Genomic DNA, 21,942 nt, shown 5'->3' with positions numbered 1-21,942 from the left:
TCTAAATTAATGATCTTCCTTTCTTTGCCAAATCCTGAAACTCTTCTCTGTGTTAGATGCCAGAAGAGTTTTGAATTTTTATCTGGAAAGAAATCAACGTATTAAATGGATAGAAAACATTTGTATCTAAGACAGTTTAAAAGAGTCCACCTGTATCTCAGTGGCTTAGTTCTTGTGCATTTGGATGGTTTTGTGCATCTAAGAAACATTAAAGATCTAGGCAGATATTCTTTTTCCATTAAAAAGAAAAACGATGTATTTATTTTGCTAATAATGTGGGGAAAACTCAACTTGAAAGAACAGTATTGTATAAATGAGTCTTTGTAAAGTATTTAAAGAACAGTTTTACAACAGAACTTGTAAGGCTTTTGGGATTAGTGGAAGAGAAATATGATAATATGGCCATTGATTATTTAAAATGCCTTTGTAAAATTAAGAAAAGTCTGAAGAATAACTAGTGAGTCTGCAATACTGCCAGTTAAAAGCAGATTTTACAGTTGTTGTAATGTCAGAACAATTAAGACAATCTTGTTAATGAATTTCTATAAGCATTCATGCCTGTTTCATTAAGTCTTCGTTCTTGTAAAGGGCTGAATACATTAATCTTCCTGATTTCTAGTGACAGCAGAGACTATGCAGTGCCTGCTTATTAACCTTTGGTCGTTTGTCCAGTTGTAAATAATTTTATGTATTTACACAGAGTTTGGGAAGAACTGATTTTTTTTTTCTCTTTTCATTTTTAAAATATTCACATGCTTGCTAGTGAATATAATATGTCTTTCGTAGAAAGTTGTCACGTTAGTTTTGTGACTGCCATACCGTATCTTAAATGCTGTTTTGCCATTACAGCTTTATTTGAACAATATTATGTGCCATTTATACTGAAAAAGGTGTTTGGATATATCATAATTAATCCATATGCATTAACTTCAACTAAAACAACTCTGTATTTAAACCTTTTTCCAGAACTGTGAGGACATGGGATGTGAACAATGAGAAAAAGCACAAAAGTGTATTTAAACCACGATCAGTTCAAGGTAAACGGGTGATTCCTACGACTTGCACATACAGCAGAGATGGTAAACTTATTGCAGCTGGCTGTCAAGATGGCTCCATCCAGATCTGGGATAGGAATATGAGTGTAAGTCAAGTATTTGATAATATACGCTGAATGCTTAAGCTGATAAAATCAATTTTGGTACTTTTATACATGCATTTTATTCCTCCCCTTCACCCTCCACCCAAGTACCTCGTAGGCAGAATTTAATATTTCTCCTGCTTCTCTACAACTGATCATTCAGTGTGCTGCTTTTCAGTCCAAAACACTGAGGAAACTATTGGCAGTCTATTGAAAAAAAAAAAAGTTGGCTACATAACTATATTTAGAATATAACTTATTTAAGATGCGATGTTTGTGGGAAAAGCTGTAGTTTCATTAATTCTTATGTAATCAAAAATATATACTTCCACATTTGTTTACGATATTGAATACGTTAAGCAGTACCTCATAAAAACTTGTACGGAAATCAGATATTCATCCAGATCATAGGCAGAGGAGAATAGCATCCTGGTGGGTGAGTATAAGGATAATGCTGCATATTAAGTGCCAAATGTTGTTACATTGTCCCATGTGTAAAAAATAACACTGAGACAAATTTGAACAAATTATATAAGTGTGGTGTTATCAGAAGGAGTCAGAAAGAGAACTATATCAAATTATTTAAAATTTTGAAATATACCCTGTAATTTCTTCTGTTCATATTGAACTTAAAATTGAATTTCCAGTAGTCATGAATGTAACTGACAAAGAATAACATACATTCTTGCTACTGCTTTATAATTTGAAGCTTGGAGCAGTCAGTGCTCCCTGTTGCTTTGTGTAGTATAGTTTAGAAACCAGTCCTGTTCCAAGAGTTTAATTTTGCAATGTTGAGTGCAAATTCATCAGGCAAAGCTTTACTGCTTTTAAAATTAATGATCCATATCTCCTTTATTCTTATCTTACACAAAGAACTGATGCCCAGTTCCTTTCACTTCAACGGGATAAGTACTTACAGAATGCATTGGAGGAAACAATGAGATTAGGGTTAATTTTTTTGGAAGCCAAATTAAGATTACAGGGAAAATTTGAGGGTGGGGCAGAATCCTTTGGATCAAACTGACATAAGTCTTAGAAGGCTATACAATTCCAATAGGATGGTGTTGGGGAAGTAATGCTGAACTAATACAAGTTGCAGTAGTCTGTTCAACTTAATCTTACAAAACATTTAATTTCAAAAAGGAAAACAGGCAGTTTAGGGAACTTTTCTTGAAGACTGAATAAAATTCAATTGCTGGAGGCAACAGGAAATGTATAGATGTAAAAGGAAAAGAAAGCCTGTTGGTCATATTCGAAGTATAGCCTGTGTTTTTGGATTGTCGTCTATTTTTATTTCTGTTTTTATTTCCACTATAAACCCAGTAAAACTTCCTAGTGGCATGAAGCTTGAGAATTCATCGTAAGTGTAAACTTGCTCTAACAGAATAATAAATTTTTCAGAGACTGGCTTTCATCACCTGTGTATGTTGTTTATTTTAACATATACAGTATTGAAATATTAAGCTTTCTGGTGTAGTTTTAACAATAGTGCTCTTGGTAGTCTGCTTTTTCATGTGCTTTTCCTTTTGAACTTTTCTGTGTCTATAAAATGACATATTGTAATGCTGATTGGGTGCAGTTTAAGGTGATTATGAATAATTTAAAGATATGTCCTGTGCATCTTGTGCGATTTCCAACTGGTGACCCCTATATAACAATGCAAGACTAAAGTGATTTCCTAATAGACATGAAGTTGTCCTTGGATTTGTTTTGTTTAAAGCCTAAATAATTTTTCTCTTTGCTTTTGTTCGTATCATTAAGAAATGTGCCAGATTTTTGTGTAAAGGAGGAGTTTAAATTGTCTTTCTTTAGTGCCATTCTTACCTAAAGCTGCTGGTACCCTCCGAAAATTTCTGTGCATAGTCAAAATGAGGTGTTTCAAAAGGCCTCTTGATGAAATAGTTTTAAAATAAAAAAGAAAAATCCTGCATCTTACATTTGGGGGGTGGAGTGGATAAGAAAAAAAAGAAAAAAAATAAAAAAGAACATATATTCAAAGTAGGATTTAGAAAGAGGAGGATGGGATTGACTCCTGCATTGGAATAATGAAAGCACTTTACTGGCCTGACAGGATGCAGAGATGCTTGCAAAGGAAAACAAGAAAATGCTAAGTCATGATGAAGTGGTACAGCTTTGGGGGCACGAAGTAGGTGACACAGGAAAATAGGTAAAGCTGTGGAGAATCAAGACATGAGAGTTAGGCTGCTTGAAGAGATATATATTAGAAATACTAACTTCAAATTTGTGAAGAAGAAATTTTCTAATTTATATCCAGCAAATATAGTTTGACTTTGTTGAAACAAGTGTAGAGCTGTATACACAGACTTTGCTACACTGCAGTACAGCTCTGTTTCAAGTCAAAATTAAGACAACATTTGTGTTTAACTTGAGAAGACTCTATTGAGTCTGTGACAAAAATCACTAGTGTTTGAAAACAGAAAATAGTTGCTATAATTTCTTATACTTGATCAGTTAGGAATGATTCTGGCATGATTATTTTAGACTCTGGATTTGGCACATATGCGGCAGAAAGGACAGATTCAGAACATAACTTAGTTGACTGTACTGTCATGCCAGAAGTGATCTGATAAAGGCCTGTTTTGAGTATCTGAATTGGTTTTTGCATTTAAACAAAAAACATAAATGGCCTTTCAAGCATGCTGTTGAATGCCCATACTACTGTTCCTGCATATGATGGTGACAGCACAAACTAAATCCAGGAAGGTGTTTCTACCAGATATTATGGCTCACATCACGTACTATCCATAGCACCTGTTATCCTGGTCTCTGTGAAGGGTTTTAGACACATTTATTTTTGATAGGTGTAAAAACTCCTGTCAAACATTGAGCCCACTTCAGAGAGAGGGCAGTTTGTCTTCGCTTCAGTGCAAACGTGAAGTCTCTGCTTTGGTACAGGAGAAGGATCATGAAAACAATGGTATCAAGGGAAGATGTAGATACCTTGGTAGGATGGAGGGTCTGATAAAGCCCTTTTCCAGAGTGAAGGGGCACTAACTAGAGGCAGGCACCCTGCGACAGTGCTGTTAGGAAGCCTCTCTTCCTCTAGGGATTCACAAAGACCTTACCACTTTACAAGGTAGCAAAAATTCCCTGATGAAGCTCCCAGAAATCTTCTTTGGCACTGTAGCCATAGTTTCTGACTGCCAGTGATAGGTTTATTAGCTTCTGTTCCAGACATGACTAGGTAGCTTTACACCTGACTACAGAAATCCTACTGATGTGTCTATCAAAGGGCAAACAAATTAAAAATCAACCTGTTGTGTGGTGGCATCTCCATCACCACCGTGGCATCTTGTGTGTGTGCTGCTGAGTAGCATAGAACTTGATCCAGAAAGGTGTGATTAAATAATTATTTGAATGTTTGTTTTTAGAAAGAAACAAGATAACAAGATCTCTTCTGTCCCATGTTTTGTCATCCCTGCTGAAGTCAAAAGTAGCTGTTTAAGTTAGGGTCATGAGTTAGTTGTTTTTTTTCCAAGCCAGTTAGAGCCACCTCAGTATCTGCCTTTTTTTTTCTTTTTAAAATTATGTTGCTGTGCCTAGGGAGTAATTTTGGTGTGTGATTGATTCTTTTCTTTAGTTCTGACTAGTAATGCACACCATGAGTGTTTCATTCAGTTTTCTGCTTCCACTGCTTTTTTGGTGCAGTTCCAAATCTCCAAACTGTATGTAGTGCGAGTAAAAACACTTTTGGAACTTTTGGAGGAAGACTTTTTTTTGTCTTCATGACACTGACATTTGTAACTTGCTAATGCTGAAGTTAGCCAAATGCATTCTGGCTCTGCCTTGCCTTTCTCCAAACTTCCTCAGCATGATCTCGATCCATTACAATCACCTGCTTCAGAGGATTTTTTTGTTTTGTCATAAATCTGTGTTATTTTCTCACGTATGTTATTTTGTCAGTGCATGGTTTTTCTTTAAGGTTCACGTACATGTGCATTTACAGTGCACATTAGCAGAACGATCTGTCAGCTTGTTTGAAATATTATGAACACTGTCAACTTGGCTTAAAATAACAGCTTCAAAGGACATAAAAAATAACTTCCTTCAAACTTCCAATGGATAGTGGAAACAATAGTGTGAAATAGTCAGTCATAAGATAATACGTTTGAACTGTCTCAGTTTAAATGTTCTGAGACATGGAGAAGCGTCTGGCAAATATGGAGAGTTGCAGAGTGTTAGTAGTCAAAATAAGACAGGAGGACCTTGATAATTATTGATTCACAGGCCAGTGCAGTAAAACCACGAAATTTACCTGCAGCTCAAATAGGTTAAAATTCCTCATCTTGCTTATGCTTGCCCATTCAAAGCTTGTTGCAAGACCAATAGTAATACTTATTGCTGAACGAGCTGGTCCAGGAGCCCAGTCTTTAGTAACAAGACTGAAGTGTGTCTTGCAATCAGTAAACCTCTGTGCGCCCAGTTTTCCTGTGTAGAAGTGGGAGTATCTCATTCATAGAGATACAGAAAAACTGAAATAATTGTTGTAAAGACTATTAGCACACTTGATGGGTAGGTTAAAAATGTATTGTGAGATAAAATTGATAGAAATGTCTTTAATGAAAAATATCTCCAATTATTTTCCACCCTAAACAGGACGGGGTCAAGATAAGTTTTTCAGTGATTATAAACAGGATTTATAAGGATGACAAAACTAAACTTCTTAGCTGGCCTTTCTTAGTCCTTCAAACCACCTGATGAGGCTGCCTGTTATGCGAATTTTCCCTCCAGCTTTCCATGGGTACATTCAGCCCAGGACTGCATAGTCAACTTCCCTGCATATGGCAGCCCCAATGATGTTACTCAGCTTATCACTTCACGTGTTTTCTGGTATATCATCACAGCTGTGATACAAAAGTATTGATAGGGATATTGAGGAGACAGAGGTTGCAAGGACTGGTGAAATCTTTTAAAAGCCTGTAAGAACATAGCTTGTACACCCCAAATGTTGTTTGCTTGCTTGGTTAGTTGGTTTATTTTACTCCAAGCTATATGAAGTTGGGTCTGTTTAGAAACCCTGGCTAATTTTTATGAGCTTTTAGCTATGTAATGGTGTCTCTGTAAGTAGTAAAGAGTTAGCTTTGACAGATATAACTGTAATAGCTTTATGTTTTTATGTAGTGTAAATCTGAACAGGAATTATGCAATATTTTAATTTATTCTTATTAAACACAAATTGATTCAGTGCTGAGGAAGATGTTTTTATACCTAGTGATTTTTTTTATTGTCTTGTTTCATGAAACATCTAGTGTTGACTCCATTCTTCAGCCATTTCCTGCTCAAAAGTGAGCATCTTTAATAGTATTGCCATACTATTGCTTTGCTAGTGTTTTCTTTTTTCCTGGTTTTAAAACCTTACTTTGATTTTAAGTTGCTAGAATAATTTATGTATTTTGATCAGTTTTAAATTACTTAGCTAGAGCTCAAAGTGATTTTCCAGGACTTAAAATGCACAATAATAATGAAATCCAGCACTATACTAATATACTGCCCACATTAATATCCCCAAAAGTGGTATGATCAAGTGGTAATCTAAATAACCTGTTTTCCAAATGCCCTTAAGCAGCTCTATCCTCAGATATAAGGGGAAGAAAAGTGGGATGTCTCAGTACACACTGAAATTAAGCAGATCTAAGCTCTGTACATTTAAATTACAAATACTCATGTTAAAACTATTCTCCAAATAATTGCATGATTTATAGATGTAAGATAAATACATTTCTATATTTAGTGACTGTTTGCTTTGAAAGGGTTTTTGTAAGCTTTAGTTTTGTGGTGTGCAGTATGAAGTTTAAAGGTAGTTTTCAGAGATGAAAAGTTTTACAAGCATTGGAACCATTTTGAAGAAATACTGTACAACTAAGGACACAGATTTAGATAATGCAAAAAGATCATGTTAAGTCTTCCCCCCCCACTCCCAAAGGATGACCCTTTTGTTTTGGAATAGGAAGCTAAGCCCAGATCTTACTTGGAAATTTTTTGTAAACTTTATTTTGCTGTTCTTGATGGGTTTTACAGATGATGCTGCCAAGACAGAGTAATGAAAACTAGTAGTAAGACCTGAGACTTGCAGTAAATATTTTCTTCATTAATTGGAAGGTCCTTTGAGGGGGTTTATACCCATGCTTTGGGAAGATGAGATTGTTGGATGTTTGCATAATTACAGGATGCTTTTTGCATATGCTGCCATGCAAAAGACTCAGCTCTCAGTCATAAATTATTAAGATGTATGTGTCTGTCTAATAGAAAGCTTTACTAGTGTGCATGTGCCTTTTTAGATACAGATTCTACCAGGCAAAGCTCATAGTCTTTGGCATCTGATCTCTCACAGCATTCCAGGATTATCTTCTTTCCACACTAGCTAGATTTTACTATGTTTTTTTTTACCACGGAATATTCACTTGTCAACTTGGGTACTTTGTCTTGGTTTTGCTTTTTTAGAATTTGGGGTTTATATTGATATTTTCAGAGCATTAAAATTATTTACCTGAGATGTTAATATTTAATAGAAACAATTTAGAATAACTATCCCCAAATTTGCTGAAATCACTACTACAACTGAAGAGCAGGCGTATCTTCCAGTTTCCCCCAAGTATGTAATGTGCTTCTTGCTTTGAAGAGGGCAGTCTGGCTACATCTGGAAATTTCTTGTGTAAATACAAGATGAAAGATATCCAAATATACTATATTCCCCTTTCAAACTTAAGGTAAGTTTTCCATATCCATAATATCCCACCCTTTCATTCCATATGTGTATGTGCCAGATCTCTGCTCCAGAAACTGGAAATCACACACAAGCTTGCCAGCAGCAAATATTAACAGATTCATATATTATTCCTTTTTGTATGCGTCTGGTTTAGCCAGTACATCGCTATCTATACCCTGAAGCTAGCTGAAGTAAAGAATCTGACAATCATATGCTAAGATAAAATGTGCCCTGTTGTATTTCTAAGTGCATTTCTCTCTTATATAATAAACAGTTTATAGTTAAGAACTATCTCAGTGTTTGCACTATCTAATATAGTGATGAAAGGCAATTCTAAATCTTCAAGTCTGTCACACTCCAATGAAAACAGCATAAAGGATTTTACTTTGGATTCATATATGGTTAAAAGAAAAAGGCTTATCCCACAAGGATTATATATCTAAATTTGATTTACTATTTAAAAAATAACATTAGAGCTTAGCTTACAGATATAATTTTAAAATGGCAATTGCAGAAGAAAAGTATAGGCACTATAGCAACATGATTTGCTTTATTAATATTGTGGTATTATTAATATTAATGTAACATGAATGTTACAGAAATAAAATATAAAATGGTGAAAAATAATGAAACAGAAATAGCAGAACCTTTTTGAGGTAGTTTTATTATTTTAGAGAAGATTTTCCTTTTCTGCAGTGGCAAAAAGTTAAAAATGCAGATGCTACATTTTGTTCTAACAGAAATGAGCTCTGGAGTGGCCTGGCTTATCAGAAAAATGGCTTTTAGATACTGTAGTATATTCACTGCTCAAGCAAGCTGGACACTTCATTGATCTAGAGCCTGATACGGTTTGTATATTACTGAAAGAATCTTGTGCTTGGTGTCTGTACTAGGAAGCCAGTTTTGTGTCTAAATGCTTCTCATTGTGATTCATAGTACGTCACTATTTCTTGAAGCTTGTGGGACGATGAACAGCAGGTTTGCTGGGAATTCTGTAAAAGTAATGAGAAGTACATTTATGTACAACTCCTGATCATTAAGTTAGTTTTATTAGAGAAGCCTAAAACTCCCATATTTTAAAATACGAAAGGAAAGCTGTTACAGCTTGATCGAGTGGATTTATTTAAAAACAAAAAGGTGGGAAATGACGACTTCTGATTTGTGGAACATATTGAGTGAAGATTAGGTATTTTCTGTCTGCGTATGCTTGCTCTACCTCTTGATCTAATTTATGGGCCCTTCACCCCCTTCCAGCTTCATAGTCAGATGTATCTCTTGCAGGCTTCAATTTTCTCATTAATTCTTAACTTTTAGAAAGCTTTCTATTTTGGCGTATTAGTAAAGAGTAATGTGAAGTGAATTTTGGAAAGAGTGTACTTAAGAACTAGCAAGTTTAATGTTGGGTGGTGCTTGTGTCTAACCTTTTCCATAACTGTTTAATTTATAAAAAATACACTTACCAAAGAGAAACAGACAGTTTTGGGTTTTGTTTTGTTTTGTTTGTTTTTTTTGTTCAGTTGAATAAGAGAGTGATTTATTTTGAAATGTGCTCAATTTTATGACGCTAAGAAATATATTTTTCATACAAAAATATTCCCCATGAATCTGTTAGAAACTGAGAAGCTAAAAAAAAAAAGAAGATAAATTACAGTGAAACATAGCCTTTGTATGTACCATAAGGTTACATACTCTTGACTCAGAGGAAGTCCGATAAAGAACAATTTCTACTTAAAGACCAATTGTTTCATGGCTGAATCCATTAAAAGGTGCACTTCTGTGAGGATGCAGTTTTAAATGTGCTTGAATAGGTGGCCATAATACAATACAGACTTCAGTCAGTTTCTAAAGAATGTCTCATAAGTCTAGTCAACTTGAGTTTAAAAAGTTTGCATGGGATTTGTAGAAAATTCATAATAAGCTTATAAACCAAATAAGTTATTTTTGTGTCCATGATTATAAGTGAGAAGGTGAACTGCACAACTACACCATCTCTTGGGAGCAGGTACGGAACTAAACCAATCATACAAAATGAAAGTATTTGCAATAATATTGTGCTTTGTGTAAGACGGCCTTCAGCGAGCAAGTTTCTTTTAACTCTGGGTATCTAATCTGTAATAATGAAAGCTTAATTGAATGTGAGGCTTTCTTTATGAATAAGTAAAACTTCTTCCAGTGCAAAATATTTTAAAATAAATGTTTTTTTTCATTATCTCCTTATTTCCTAAAGTTTGTTTTCAACAGATGTTAGTGCTAAACAGTTAGCAGAGAGGGTGGTGAAATAGGTGGAGCATTGTCCAGCTGTGTTTTATTTAATGTATGACTGTAGTGACACTACACAGACTGAAATCAGATACATCCGTGGAACAGCTGTCTTCCTCAAACCAAGTTCTAAATTTCTCATGAGATAGAGAACTAGACTTGGAGTTGGATATGGCTACATGTATATTTAACACACTATGCGGAGATACATATATGGTGTGTCGCTGTGTGTCTAAGTATGCCCACAAACTTCTTATAATGAAATTCCAGGTTAGTAGAATTTCTGAATGTATATAGTCATTTGGAGCTCTAGTAATTCAAACAAGGTATTCTTAGGTAATTCAACATATGTAATTTTCATTCAGATTAAGCAATGTGTAAGGGTTAAAAAATGCCTTTATGGTTACTCTTTCTCTGTTTACCATGTATATGTATCACTTCCTGTCTTGACTTGTGACTGTTTTGTGCTCAAAACAGTCCCCTCTAATCAACTTTAACCTTAGTTCATATTTAATTTTTGGTATAATGCATTTTTATTAAGGCTAGGATGGATGGCCAAATTAGAAAGTACTATGTTAGTTAGCATACAAAGAGTGAAATATTCTGAAAAACCCCAATTCGTGGACTGTGTTTTTTATGGACACTAATTGCTCCTGATGAATATAACTGCTGTGATCAGCACATACCTTGATAAGAGCTCAGAAATGGCACTATATCCTATTCCTGGCCTGTTTCATTGTCCTGACCAGTATGCAGGTCTCTGGTCTCATTTGGAGAGCAGATTGAGCCCAAGTTCTGTAACCAAACTTCATCTTGGTCAAGTTATTAGCGTATACTGCTGTGACCTTTGCAGAGGCTGTTTCAACACACCTTGCAAAAGCACAGCTAGGACAGGTTGTGTGTTCCTGCCCATGTATCAGGAGGACTGGCTTATATTCAAGAGTCTGAGTGATTTTTCATAAGTAGGGACACCTGTTTTAGTTAGCAGAAAGCATTGCGTTGCCAGCCATTGGCTTGTCGCTTGTCATAAATGTGCAAAATGCCTCGCTGATTTTGATAGTTCATGTGTGGAAGCATGGTGCCAAACTGGGTAGGAATTGACAGGGGCATAGGAACATTTTCTGTACTCCAGACAGGCCACTGTTGTTTCTTGGCTATTGCATTGAGGTGCGAGAGCAAGGCAGGGCTGTGCTAATGTGTGCTGCTCTGTGTCCACGTATTTAAAACAAACTTCAGTTTTGATTGTTCTACTTCCAAAACGAATGTGGTTATGTAAAAAAAAATGAATCCTTTGGTGTCAAGTTGGTAAGAGGTTTATACCAACAAACAAAAGCAAGGCAGAGCGCAAACTCAGTTGCTAGTTGTCTCCTTTTTCTTGTCATCTTTAAATGATAGTTTGCTCTATGTCCATATGTGTTATAGAAGAGAGAGTGGTGGTTTTGTTGGTTTTGACTTTGTTTTTCTGTATATGAGAAGAACACAGATGTGCCTGAGGCTTAAGTGAGTGGTCTGTAATTGCTATTACTGGAAGAATGTATATTTAAGTCACTGGTAAAATTACACCTGTTAAAGAAGACAAAATGAGGTGACACTGGACCCCAAAAGTGAAGAACCATTGCCAAGGAAAGAGAGAAAAGGCATCAAAGTAATAGTATTGACATCAGGTTATTGATTCGATTTGTTACAGTGTCTTTTAGAATATGTGGCAGAAAGGAGATGACACATTGTGATGCATACAACATTTTTCTTACACTAAGTAGTTAAAAGAGGCTAGATCTTCCAGGGAAACTGAGGAGATATGGCATCCAGGTAAGGAAATCAGGAACAGCTTTCATCATGTTGAATTGAAGTTGCCAGTTAAACATTCACAAAGTGATATCAAGGTGAACTAAGATGTTCAGCAGACAGAGAATGGTGTACCTTTCCTTTGAAGGTAGCTTACTGGCATGGAAATAGTAGTGGTCATGGTTGTAAAAAAGTTTTTAAAAATACATTGTAGAGTGAGAAGTTAGGGACAAGGCATTTGAGTAACGATGAGTAGCCAGTGAAACTGAGAGACAATCGTGCACCAGGAGGGATGGTGAAGGAGTCAACATGTAGAAGGTATACAGGAGATGCCGGACCTCATAGGACAATGAAGAAGGGGAGTAGAAAATAGGCAATTTTTTTCCAAGGTGAATGAGTATGGGGTAGGTTTGTTGGATTTGTCAGGGATAAATCTATTGAGACTGAGGAATTTACGTGGGATTGACAAGGAATGAGGATAGAAGAAACAGCAGTATTGGATAGAAACGCCAAACTGTGAAAAAGAGTAAAGGAGAGAGAGAGAGAAAAAGAAACAGGAAGCTATTTGGTGAAAAGTGGATCATTCAGGTGAGGTTTCTGAGGCACGACCTTTGCAAACAATAATTGGTGTGTATCCCTATGCTCTGAAGATGCCACTGCTGATGGAGAAGATAGAAGTTGACAGGCTGCCTGTTAGAGAGAGTCTTGGATATTGAATAGGTCATATTTAAATTACCATAGAATCATAGAATGCTTTGTGTTGGAAGAGACCTTAAAGATCATCTAGTTCCAACCCCCCTGCCATGGGCAGGGACACCTTCCACTAGACCAGGTTGCTCAGAGCCCCATCCAGCCTGGCCTTGAACACTTCCAGGAATGGGGCATCGGCAGCTTTTCTGGGCAGCCTGTTCCAGTGCCTCAGCACCCTCATGGTGAAGAATTTCTTCCTTATATCTAATCTAAATTGACACTCTTTCAGTTTAAAGCCATTACCCCATATCCTGTCACTACATGCCCTTGTAAAAAGTCCCTGTCCAGCTTTCTTGTAGGTGCCCTTTAGCTACCGGAAAGTCTCTCTAGATCCTTCTCTTCTCCAGGCTGAACAACCCCAGCTATCTCAGCTTTTCCTCATAGGAGAAGTGTTCCAGCCCTCTGATCATTCTTGTGGCTCCCTCTGGACTTTCTCCAACTTACTTTGGAAGAGGCAAAAGGAATTTTGTTTGGTTTACAGAAGCCATATTTACAATAGTAAAAATGAGGAAAATCATAAATTTGCTAGCATAGCATGGGATGGGTTCGATAAGTTATGAAAAGATACAGACAATGTTTCTTCTACATCCTTTTACGTTTTTCTCATGTAGTGTAAAAAGTCCCCAAAGTAAGCCAACTGAATAGTTTCCAAAAGCTATTTTTATTAGTTATATTTATTGTTTTTGAGGCCAAGATTATTTTCTCAAATGCGAAGTTTGACAGTGAAGCCAAACTTTCAGCTGGGGTTTCGTTTTCAAACCATTAGGCAGATATTTAGCAATGCTGTTAAGAAGCCATATTTCTGAAATGGTTTCCTAAAATCTTTCTTGATGAATTAAGTTAAACAAAAATAAATTGTTTCTGTGGTCAGCAATAATCTTAGAAATAGAATGCTCTAAGTGGTGAAGGAAACATAGGCTTTCTCAACACTCTGCAGTAGCTCAGAAACACCTCTAAGGCAAGCCAGTTTGCTTGCCTCCTTTTTCTGTCTAAAACCACATATAGTCTGATGTTTTGAGTACCTTGGCTCATTACCTTCTGTGTAAATGTTAAGAGGTTTTTTTCAAAATAAATCAACTTTTTGTATCAATTACAATTAACAAAACGCTAAATCGTTTTTTCACCTTGACTGACTACACTGCTGTATGGCTTCTCTTCTAAGAATGCCATTTTCCATAACAGCCCAACATTTTCCAACTAAGCATTTCACATTTGTGTTTTTATTTTTATTCATAATTCAATGATATAATGATACAAGGTTTTATAAACTTCAAAAATAGTTACAGAGCTGTTATATTTTCAGTTTTTTTCCTTGTTACTTAGGTTTTTCATTGCAGTATATTTTGTGAAGAAAAACTGCAGAATATTTAAAAAAAAAAAAGAGCCAAGTCGCTTATCTGTTCAGTAATTGCAAATAACTAGAAAAACTGCTCTATGAAATACATGTGAAAGATTATTGGAGGGTATTGGACCACTACTGAGTGTGAGAGATAAAGAAATCCCAAAGACTTGCATCTCCTAGAATATTATCCCTCCACCCAGAAAAAGGCTTTGGTTGGACCAGATGAGCACATAGTGGATATGTGGGACAGTTAAATACAATTGCCAGTGGCACATGAAGTTAGGTTACTGTATTCACAATTGATTAATTAGGATTGAGAGAAAGGAAAGAGTGTTTCAGGTCTGCTAGTGATATGGGTAGATGGTACTGAGTTAGAAAATCATGGAGAAGAGCAAATAATATAATAGTGCAATCATGTAAACACTAAACCCTCAGATTTTACAGGTTAATCTTACTGTGCGTAGTGTGATAATTACTGAAACAGCATCCATATCTACACCACAAGAAGCGGTATTGAAGAGCTGTCACATAAAGTGAAAGCCCAGGGATCATGTTTACAGAGACTTAAGGAAAGCATCTGATATAGTCTGCAAATGTCTACTCAAGGCAGAAATTAAGGAATTAGTGAATTTACCTGGTATATGTAGACCTCATAATTTTTAAGTGGGACACTAAACCCAGAAAGTACAGTTACATTTCATTTATGGATTATAATTGAGAACAAAGCAAATATGTTGCCTTCAGTAGAGATGACCAAGAGGGGGAAGGGGAAATTGCCATTTGGAGAGTGTAACTCATACCCTGGGAACCTGTCAGTCTTGTCAGCTGTGATCACAGCTCAGAGATTGCTGGCTGTCTCTGGGATCACTTTCAACAAAGAGCTGGACAGCTTTGCTCAGTTGTGATGGAAAGGGAGGTTTCTGGTTTGTTTGTTTGTTTTCTTTTTGCAGCTTTATAGCTCATGTCTTTGTCACCTTGAGACTGGCCTGAGGTAACACCTTATCTTGAAAAGCTTTTATGTTTATTAAAAATTATCATTTTTGCAGCTGGATATTGTCAGTGTCAGCTAATTTATTATTTATGTTATCTTAGCTGAAATGGCCTCTTTTAGCTCAGCCATACATAGCTTGAGACTTGTCTTCCTGGCATCTCTGCCCAGCTAGTCCTGCCCTTCTGCCTCACGTTTGAAACCAGAGTAAATCCCAATTTCCATCTCTCTCAAGGAGCACTAGGAACATTCCGTGATGTGAAAGAGGGTGAACAGCTCGTAAGTGAGCATGGGAGTGCATCAAGAGATGATCTTCCCTGGAGTAGATTGCACAGTGTTAGTGGCACACTCAGTCTTTTGCTATAGACACAATTGTGGTTGCATGTTTGACTGTGTGCCTGCTAATAAATGAGTAAAATTTTGTTACGTCTCTGCAAACAGGAAAAGATGGATACAGCAATTTTTGTAGATCTCACTGTCCTCAAGGCCTTCCTTACTTTACTGCCCCTGCTCTTAAAAAAAAAAAAATCAAGATGTTAGGAACAGGAAGGAAGAATAATGTCTTATCCTGGAGATTCAATGTTTTGTTAAAAGAAAAGAGGCTGGGAGGAAGCATTATAGTCTTGGAAAAGTGTCAGCTTACTGTGAAATATTGTATGCTAGAAACAATGTGGAAAGTTTAAAAACTTCATTAGTTAAGTGCATTGTCGTTTTTCTCATCTGTGTTTATTGGATTTCTGAGGTGAGCAAACTGACCAGTTCTGTTTTCTGCTTTTCCTAGAATGTGTCTTATTTAGGATTCTGGAGAAGGAGAGCAGTTGTGAGACGCAGAGCTCTAACCATGCAGCTCTGTTGTAGGTCATTCGTTTTGTGATAAGTACTTCATGTGGCCGCCATCTTCTTGACTTCCCATTTTGGTCCTCTTCAGTCCACCCAGATTTTTGTGCAAAGGATATTAATTACTGACACTTCAGTCACATACCTTTTGGGCAGGTTGTTTTTTTTTGTGTTGTTTGGTTGTTTGGTTGTTTCCCCCCCGCCCCCCTCTTTCCGATCCTTTCTCTGGCTTCATTTTGTCTTCTGTTTATCATCCTCTCTAGAACTGTGGTGGTATTGCATACCATGACATTTATCTGTTATCCTGTTGGGTTTTTTTTGATACATGCAACTACATCCTTTCTCACACGTGCTTCATGTTTTCCGCCTGTCATTTCATATTGCACACAAGTCCAGTCAGCTGTAATTGCTTAACAAAAATATATGTGCTAATACAAAGTTTTACATTGCTGGAGTTATTTGCTAGAAAACCTTCAAACAAGTTGCAGAAGTTAGTGTGCAGAATTTGCTGAAATAACTAAACCTTTAAAAACTTTTAAGGACTGATTAACTTGTCAAATTTTATATGGCACATGACTAGTACTCCGTAATAGCAAGCACCTGTACAACAAAATGACAGGGATAATGAGGGAGAAATGTAGTTATGCTTTGCCCTAACTACCTAGTTAGGGCATCTGTATCTAGTGTTTCTGTGTTCTCTCCTTCTCATCCTGAATAAAACTTGAATTGTGTACATTAGTTCCGTTGTTTCATGTCTTTCCAACAAGAAAGATTGTGATAACAACTTTTTTACTAATGATTTGTTAGCAAGATTAGGCATCTGTTAAAAATGTTAAGAGGCTAGAGGCCAAACACATTATTTTCTTTTGAAAACTGCAATGAACATTTGCCAGTATATGTAAAAACTTCTTGTTCAACCTTCTATCATTTCAACCTTCTATCATTTTAGAGCAACCTTCGATCATTTTAGAATATTTGATTTAAGATTACAATTCAGGGTTATATTCCTTTAGAGAATAATATATGAGGGCAACCTTGCATACCTTAAAGTTAGGAAAACAATCTCTTTATGGGTAAATTGAGCAAATTTATTTTTAAAGACAAAGGGAATTGCTCATGCAATCTTACTCTCATTTTGCATGAAATCCTGAGGTGTTAAAGCTGCAAAGAGTTGGGCTAAATTTGTTCCGTTGTTTTCATTTTTGTGATTAAGGGGCAAATAACGTCTGTCTTGGGCATCTGTATGTTGGTATTTTTGTTTTTCTATGAGACAACTGAAAAAAGGTAAGCAGTTGTTCAGGAATAGGTATTTCATTGAGAAGACTCCATAGTGAATGATGTATTTAAGGTGAGCTGTTTAATTCCTGAAAGATACAGTTTGGGTTTGATTAGTGCATTCATAAATTAATGCTAAATAAAATCACCGTCTTTAACCATAGAAAAATAACAAAACTCCTGAAACATTATCTGATTTACTATCTATCTATCTGTAGATGTTTCATTTTTTTATTAGTAGGACATACAAGAAAAGGCATTGGTGGAAACCAAATCTTTTCCTTTATTTCAGTTTGTATCCAAAACAAAACAAAAGGAAGGCATTTCAGATTGATTGAGGATGACATGAAAAGAAAAACAAACAAAAAACCAAAACCAAACACCGTGGTTGAAGTTGGGCAGCAAAATGAAAAAAACCTGTTATTTTAATAAATGTGTGTCAGTGTGACATTACCAGAGACAGATGAGAGTGTTGGGGAGACAAGTGTTGTGGAACCCAAATGAAGTTTTTCTAATTTATTTAAAATAGCTAAATACCATATTGTAATCTTTCTGTCATTTTTTTTGGTTTGATTATTAACCAATTATGATGTTTTTGCAAATGTCCATGGTATTTCTTAGGCAGAAAATACATCATTTTAATTGTTTGTTAATGTTTAACAAATATGACGGGGAATTTATTTTCTGGTAGCCAATTTACAGTTTATCCTTTATATGTTACCACATACTTGGAAAATTTTATGTAATTGGATGCATAAAATATGTTTCTTAGTATTTATAAGCACCCTCACCAAAGACATACAGTTGTAAACTGCAATCTGTTCATAGAGTTTCTTCAGGATATGCACAATTGGCTAGAAGTGACAGTAATTTCAAAACAAGTACTATGCTATTACATTCTATCTCCAAATGCTGTAAGAAGCATTTACTTGGTGTTTGAAGTCCTCTTTTGTTTGTTGAAGTCATTTGTGGACAGAATGACTTATGTGACTCCTCTAAAAACTTGCTAAATCTGCACACCAAAATAAAGTTGTAATCATTGTTAATGTTGTCACACAGATTCTCTAGCTTTTGGACCAAATTTAGAACAAATCTTTGAAAGATTAAACAACATTTATTACTTCACTAGCTTGGGTCTTTTGCATACAAAATAGTCCATAAGAAGAGATGCATAGTCAAAAAGGTAAAGTGAGGTGCATAGTCAAAAATTAGAAGCTCTAGTAACTGATGATTCCTGTGCAAGCTTAGTTCAATCCATGTGCTTGCATTTTGTCATCTTGTTCTCCTTTTTGATTCTGTAGAAGTGTCTCTTTTAAAGTATAGATTGGAGAGTAATCACTAAGCAGCTGCTCAGTATTTTGTCCTGCTAGTCTTTAGGGTGTGATTCTGGATCTGACTTACTGCATGCTGTTCAAACCCTCCTGTGAAAATGTACACTTCTATTCTGTTTTGTTCATCACCATGGTAAACAGAGGACTTTAAGGTCACTAATTTGTCTTCTTGCACCCTGCATGAGGAAGGACATGTTTTAACCCTCGTGATACAGATGGGAAGCTGACATCCAGTTGCACAGGCAGCCTTTGATTCTTGAATGCTTTATTTTTAAAACTATATAAATTAGATCTCTGTTAGGCAAAGAGCTTGAATGGGAAGTGTTAATATCCTGTGTATTAAGCAAGGAGTCAATCTGTCTCAAGTTCCTTCATCTTTGCTTCCATCTTTTCCCTTTTCTTCCATTTTTCTTTCTTGTATATGAAAGGCATCTTGGTATTTTAGGAGAGACCTTTATTTTTGGTCGGAAAGTAAGAAAGCTTGATTTTATGAAAATGCTAAAATTAAATTTGAGGTTCCTTCCTTTTTAATAGAAGTTTTAGGGATTTTACTAAATACAGACTTAATAAATATGAAGTCAGCTCTATGCAGGAACAAAGTGTTAACTTGAAAGTACTTTCTACCTTTCTCTAGGGTTGTCAGCAAGGTAGAAATAATTAAAAATAAGCATACATCATTCCCAAACTTGAATTTTGTTGCAGCTAAATGGAACACAAACCTCAGACTATCTGAACTTTGTTCTATTGTATAGGCTATACATTTTGGCAGGGTTTAAATCTGGTGAAAGTAAATTCTTCCAATCCTTCTTTTAAGATATTTTCAAAGTATGTATATTGTATTTTGGTTTTTTTTGTAATTATATGCCTGGCTAGGGGTGTGTTGAGGTCTATCTTAAAATGTATTTTATTTTAACCAGGCATAACTACCTTCATTCAGTGCTAGTGGGAGTTTTCCAAGAGCTCTGATGCTAAGTAAATGTGGACTGTATAATTAAACCTATGAAGAAGTAAAATTTTTCATTCATGCACTCGTTATGAAAGCCTATTCTGAAATATATGACATTTTTTTAAAAGCTGTAGAGCTATTTAGCTTCCGTACCTCGTAAAAATTCTGGATTTTCTGTTTAAATTTAGGAATAGCAGCAAAGTACACAAAATGCTATAAAGAAATGGTTGTCCCATCTTGTAATAAGCAAATTTTCTAATGTTTTATTTGTTTGACAAACAGGTACACACGAAGTTCCACTGCAGGCAAGCCCATGCTCCAGGCACCGACACTTCATGCTTGACATTTTCCTATGATGGTACTGTCCTTGCCAGCCGAGGAGGTAGGTGGTTGAAAGAAACCTTTGATGTGTTGAATTTAAGATGACTTTAACTGTATGAAGTGAAATGGTTTGGTAAACAAACAATTTAAATTGTATCATTGTTAAATGTAATTGTTCGTGATGGAGGTAAGATAGAGAAATGGGATACGAGTGATTTAAACCTGAAGTGTTTCACAATTTAAATGTTTTATTTTAATACATCATCCAATACTGTGTTCCTGCAAGCATGTTTTACAGCAGTTAAGGAATATTTTAAGGAACTTTGCTATGTATACTACACAGTTCCTGATTGATCTTCTTGTCTAGCATTAATAATACACCAAAAGGAAAATAGTAGCTTAATTAAAAATAAAATGAGACCAGTTTTGTTAATTAGTTCTTTCTGGGAAAATTACTGCCTCTCAATAACGGTATATCTGTTTTGGAGTTATTAATTAATCACACAGCTTTCTTATGCAATGTCCTTTTCTAATTGTTTTTATCTAATTTATATTACAAACATTGAGATGTGATGACTGGGAGTGAGTGGCCAAGATGTATTTGAATGGCAAAAAAATTTGAAATGTCTACAGGACAGGAAAAAACCCCTTATTTTTTAACCTCCAGATAAAACTTTTTAATTAAAGCCTTAGGTAACGGAACAAGTCTTGAGAAGGCAAAGATATATGTGAAGACTCGTTACCTCCAACGTTAGATGTACTGGATAGGATGGTGTCTGCCTAAGGCAGCTTTTCAGAAAGATTTGTCTACCCACTATTTTGCAGGCAGGTGCAGGCACACAATCCAAGCTGTCTGCCTGGAAACCAGCTGTAACCAGAAGCTGTATGTATGCATTAGCATGGCCCCGAGGCTAAATAAACAGGCCTAGGGTGAGACAGTGTGTGTTAATGTCAGCTAACATTGTACCTAACATATGTACAGGACATCTGGTCAGTTTGGTACATATGCAGAATGAGATTACTGATAGAAAATACCAGTGTAGAGGTATTAATAGATGACAAAAGCACAGAAGCATGGGATGTGGTTCCAAACCAATGGCTGTGGCTTACTGTCGGTGTCCTCCCCCTGTCTCTGATGAGTGGAGTGACATTGGTGGCTTTTACATTGATATGCAGCTGCTGTTTTATGCTGCCTCTCTGACTAATTTGTATGTCTTGCCATATTTCTAAGATTATGTTCCCCAGATCTCATCCTTCAGAGTAAGATGATAGTAGGTCTTGTCCTCGATAGCCCCAGGCTCACTGGGTCATGCTAATAGCACTTGGATAGTTTCTTAATTGTTCTTCAGGCTTCTGGATCCAGAGTTCCACTGCCACAGTACTTATCATGAATGGCTGAGGTAAAAACTTTCAAACTTGCTGGTCCTTACTGAATTAAACACTTACTACGTGAGAACCTTCTCCTTCTTGGAAAGTAGGTGAACCGTCTGTCTTTCTGTTCTGGGCTAAGTGAAATGATGCATCTGTCTGCCAGTGGTGTTGCCTCCAAAATATTCACACAGATGTACTTCAGAAGATTAAAAGAGAAATTTCAGAGTGACTTTAAATATTAACAGCAAACAAGGTGAATACTTACATGAGGAATATTCACTAGTGCTCTCTTGAAATCTGCATTTATGTAAATTCTCTTATGTATCACATTTATGAATATAAATCACATAAATGACCTTTGCTTATTTTTATTGGATGTGGCACTTTCGGTTGCCTGGTCTTCCTCATCTGTCTCCAGATTTTGTATCGTGTTAAACAGACTTTCACTTACTTGTGTTTTATCTACCACATTTTGCTCTAAGCTATATAAAATGTTGATTGATTGTTTGCAGAATGTAGGACTGTATGGAAATTTGGCCCATCAGTGTGGATAAAAGTGCTACCTTTGTCTAGTGTTTTTTAAAAAAAAAGCTTTGTATGTGCTGTGCTAGAGAATAAGGAGGATTCATACCTTATTTTGACTTGTTTGGTTAGTGCTTTAATATGAGTATTGCTTTGGATCTGTACCAACAAAAGCAGATGTGGATCCAGCATTCATAGATTAACACACCTGCCAAGTGTTGAGGATCAAAGAGAGGATAGTTGTTTGGGGAATGGGGACTTTTCATTGAAAGCCTGATTGACTCTCCTGCATCTGATGTAGATTCTGTGTTGGATATGAGAGATGAGGCAGGGCTCAGCTGCAAGCACAA

General features: G+C 36.0%; 1 protein-coding gene across 1 annotated transcript in view; it reads left to right on the top strand.

Annotated features, from left to right (window-relative positions):
- Positions 1 to 21,942, top strand: part of WDR70 (WD repeat domain 70) — a 127,152-nt gene that overhangs the window by 66,631 nt on the left and 38,579 nt on the right. Inside the window, exons 10-11 of the mRNA XM_080362484.1 lie at positions 967 to 1,141; positions 19,661 to 19,760. Coding sequence (XP_080218610.1) covers positions 967 to 1,141; positions 19,661 to 19,760 — 275 coding nt within the window. The remainder of the gene's footprint in view (positions 1 to 966; positions 1,142 to 19,660; positions 19,761 to 21,942) is intronic.

This window comes from Nesoenas mayeri (assembly GCF_963082525.1).
Source record: "Nesoenas mayeri genome assembly, chromosome: Z".
Taxonomy (NCBI): Eukaryota; Metazoa; Chordata; class Aves; order Columbiformes; family Columbidae; genus Nesoenas; species Nesoenas mayeri.
The sequence above is the reverse complement of the archived record's forward strand: the minus strand, read 5'-3'. Positions and strand labels throughout refer to the sequence as shown.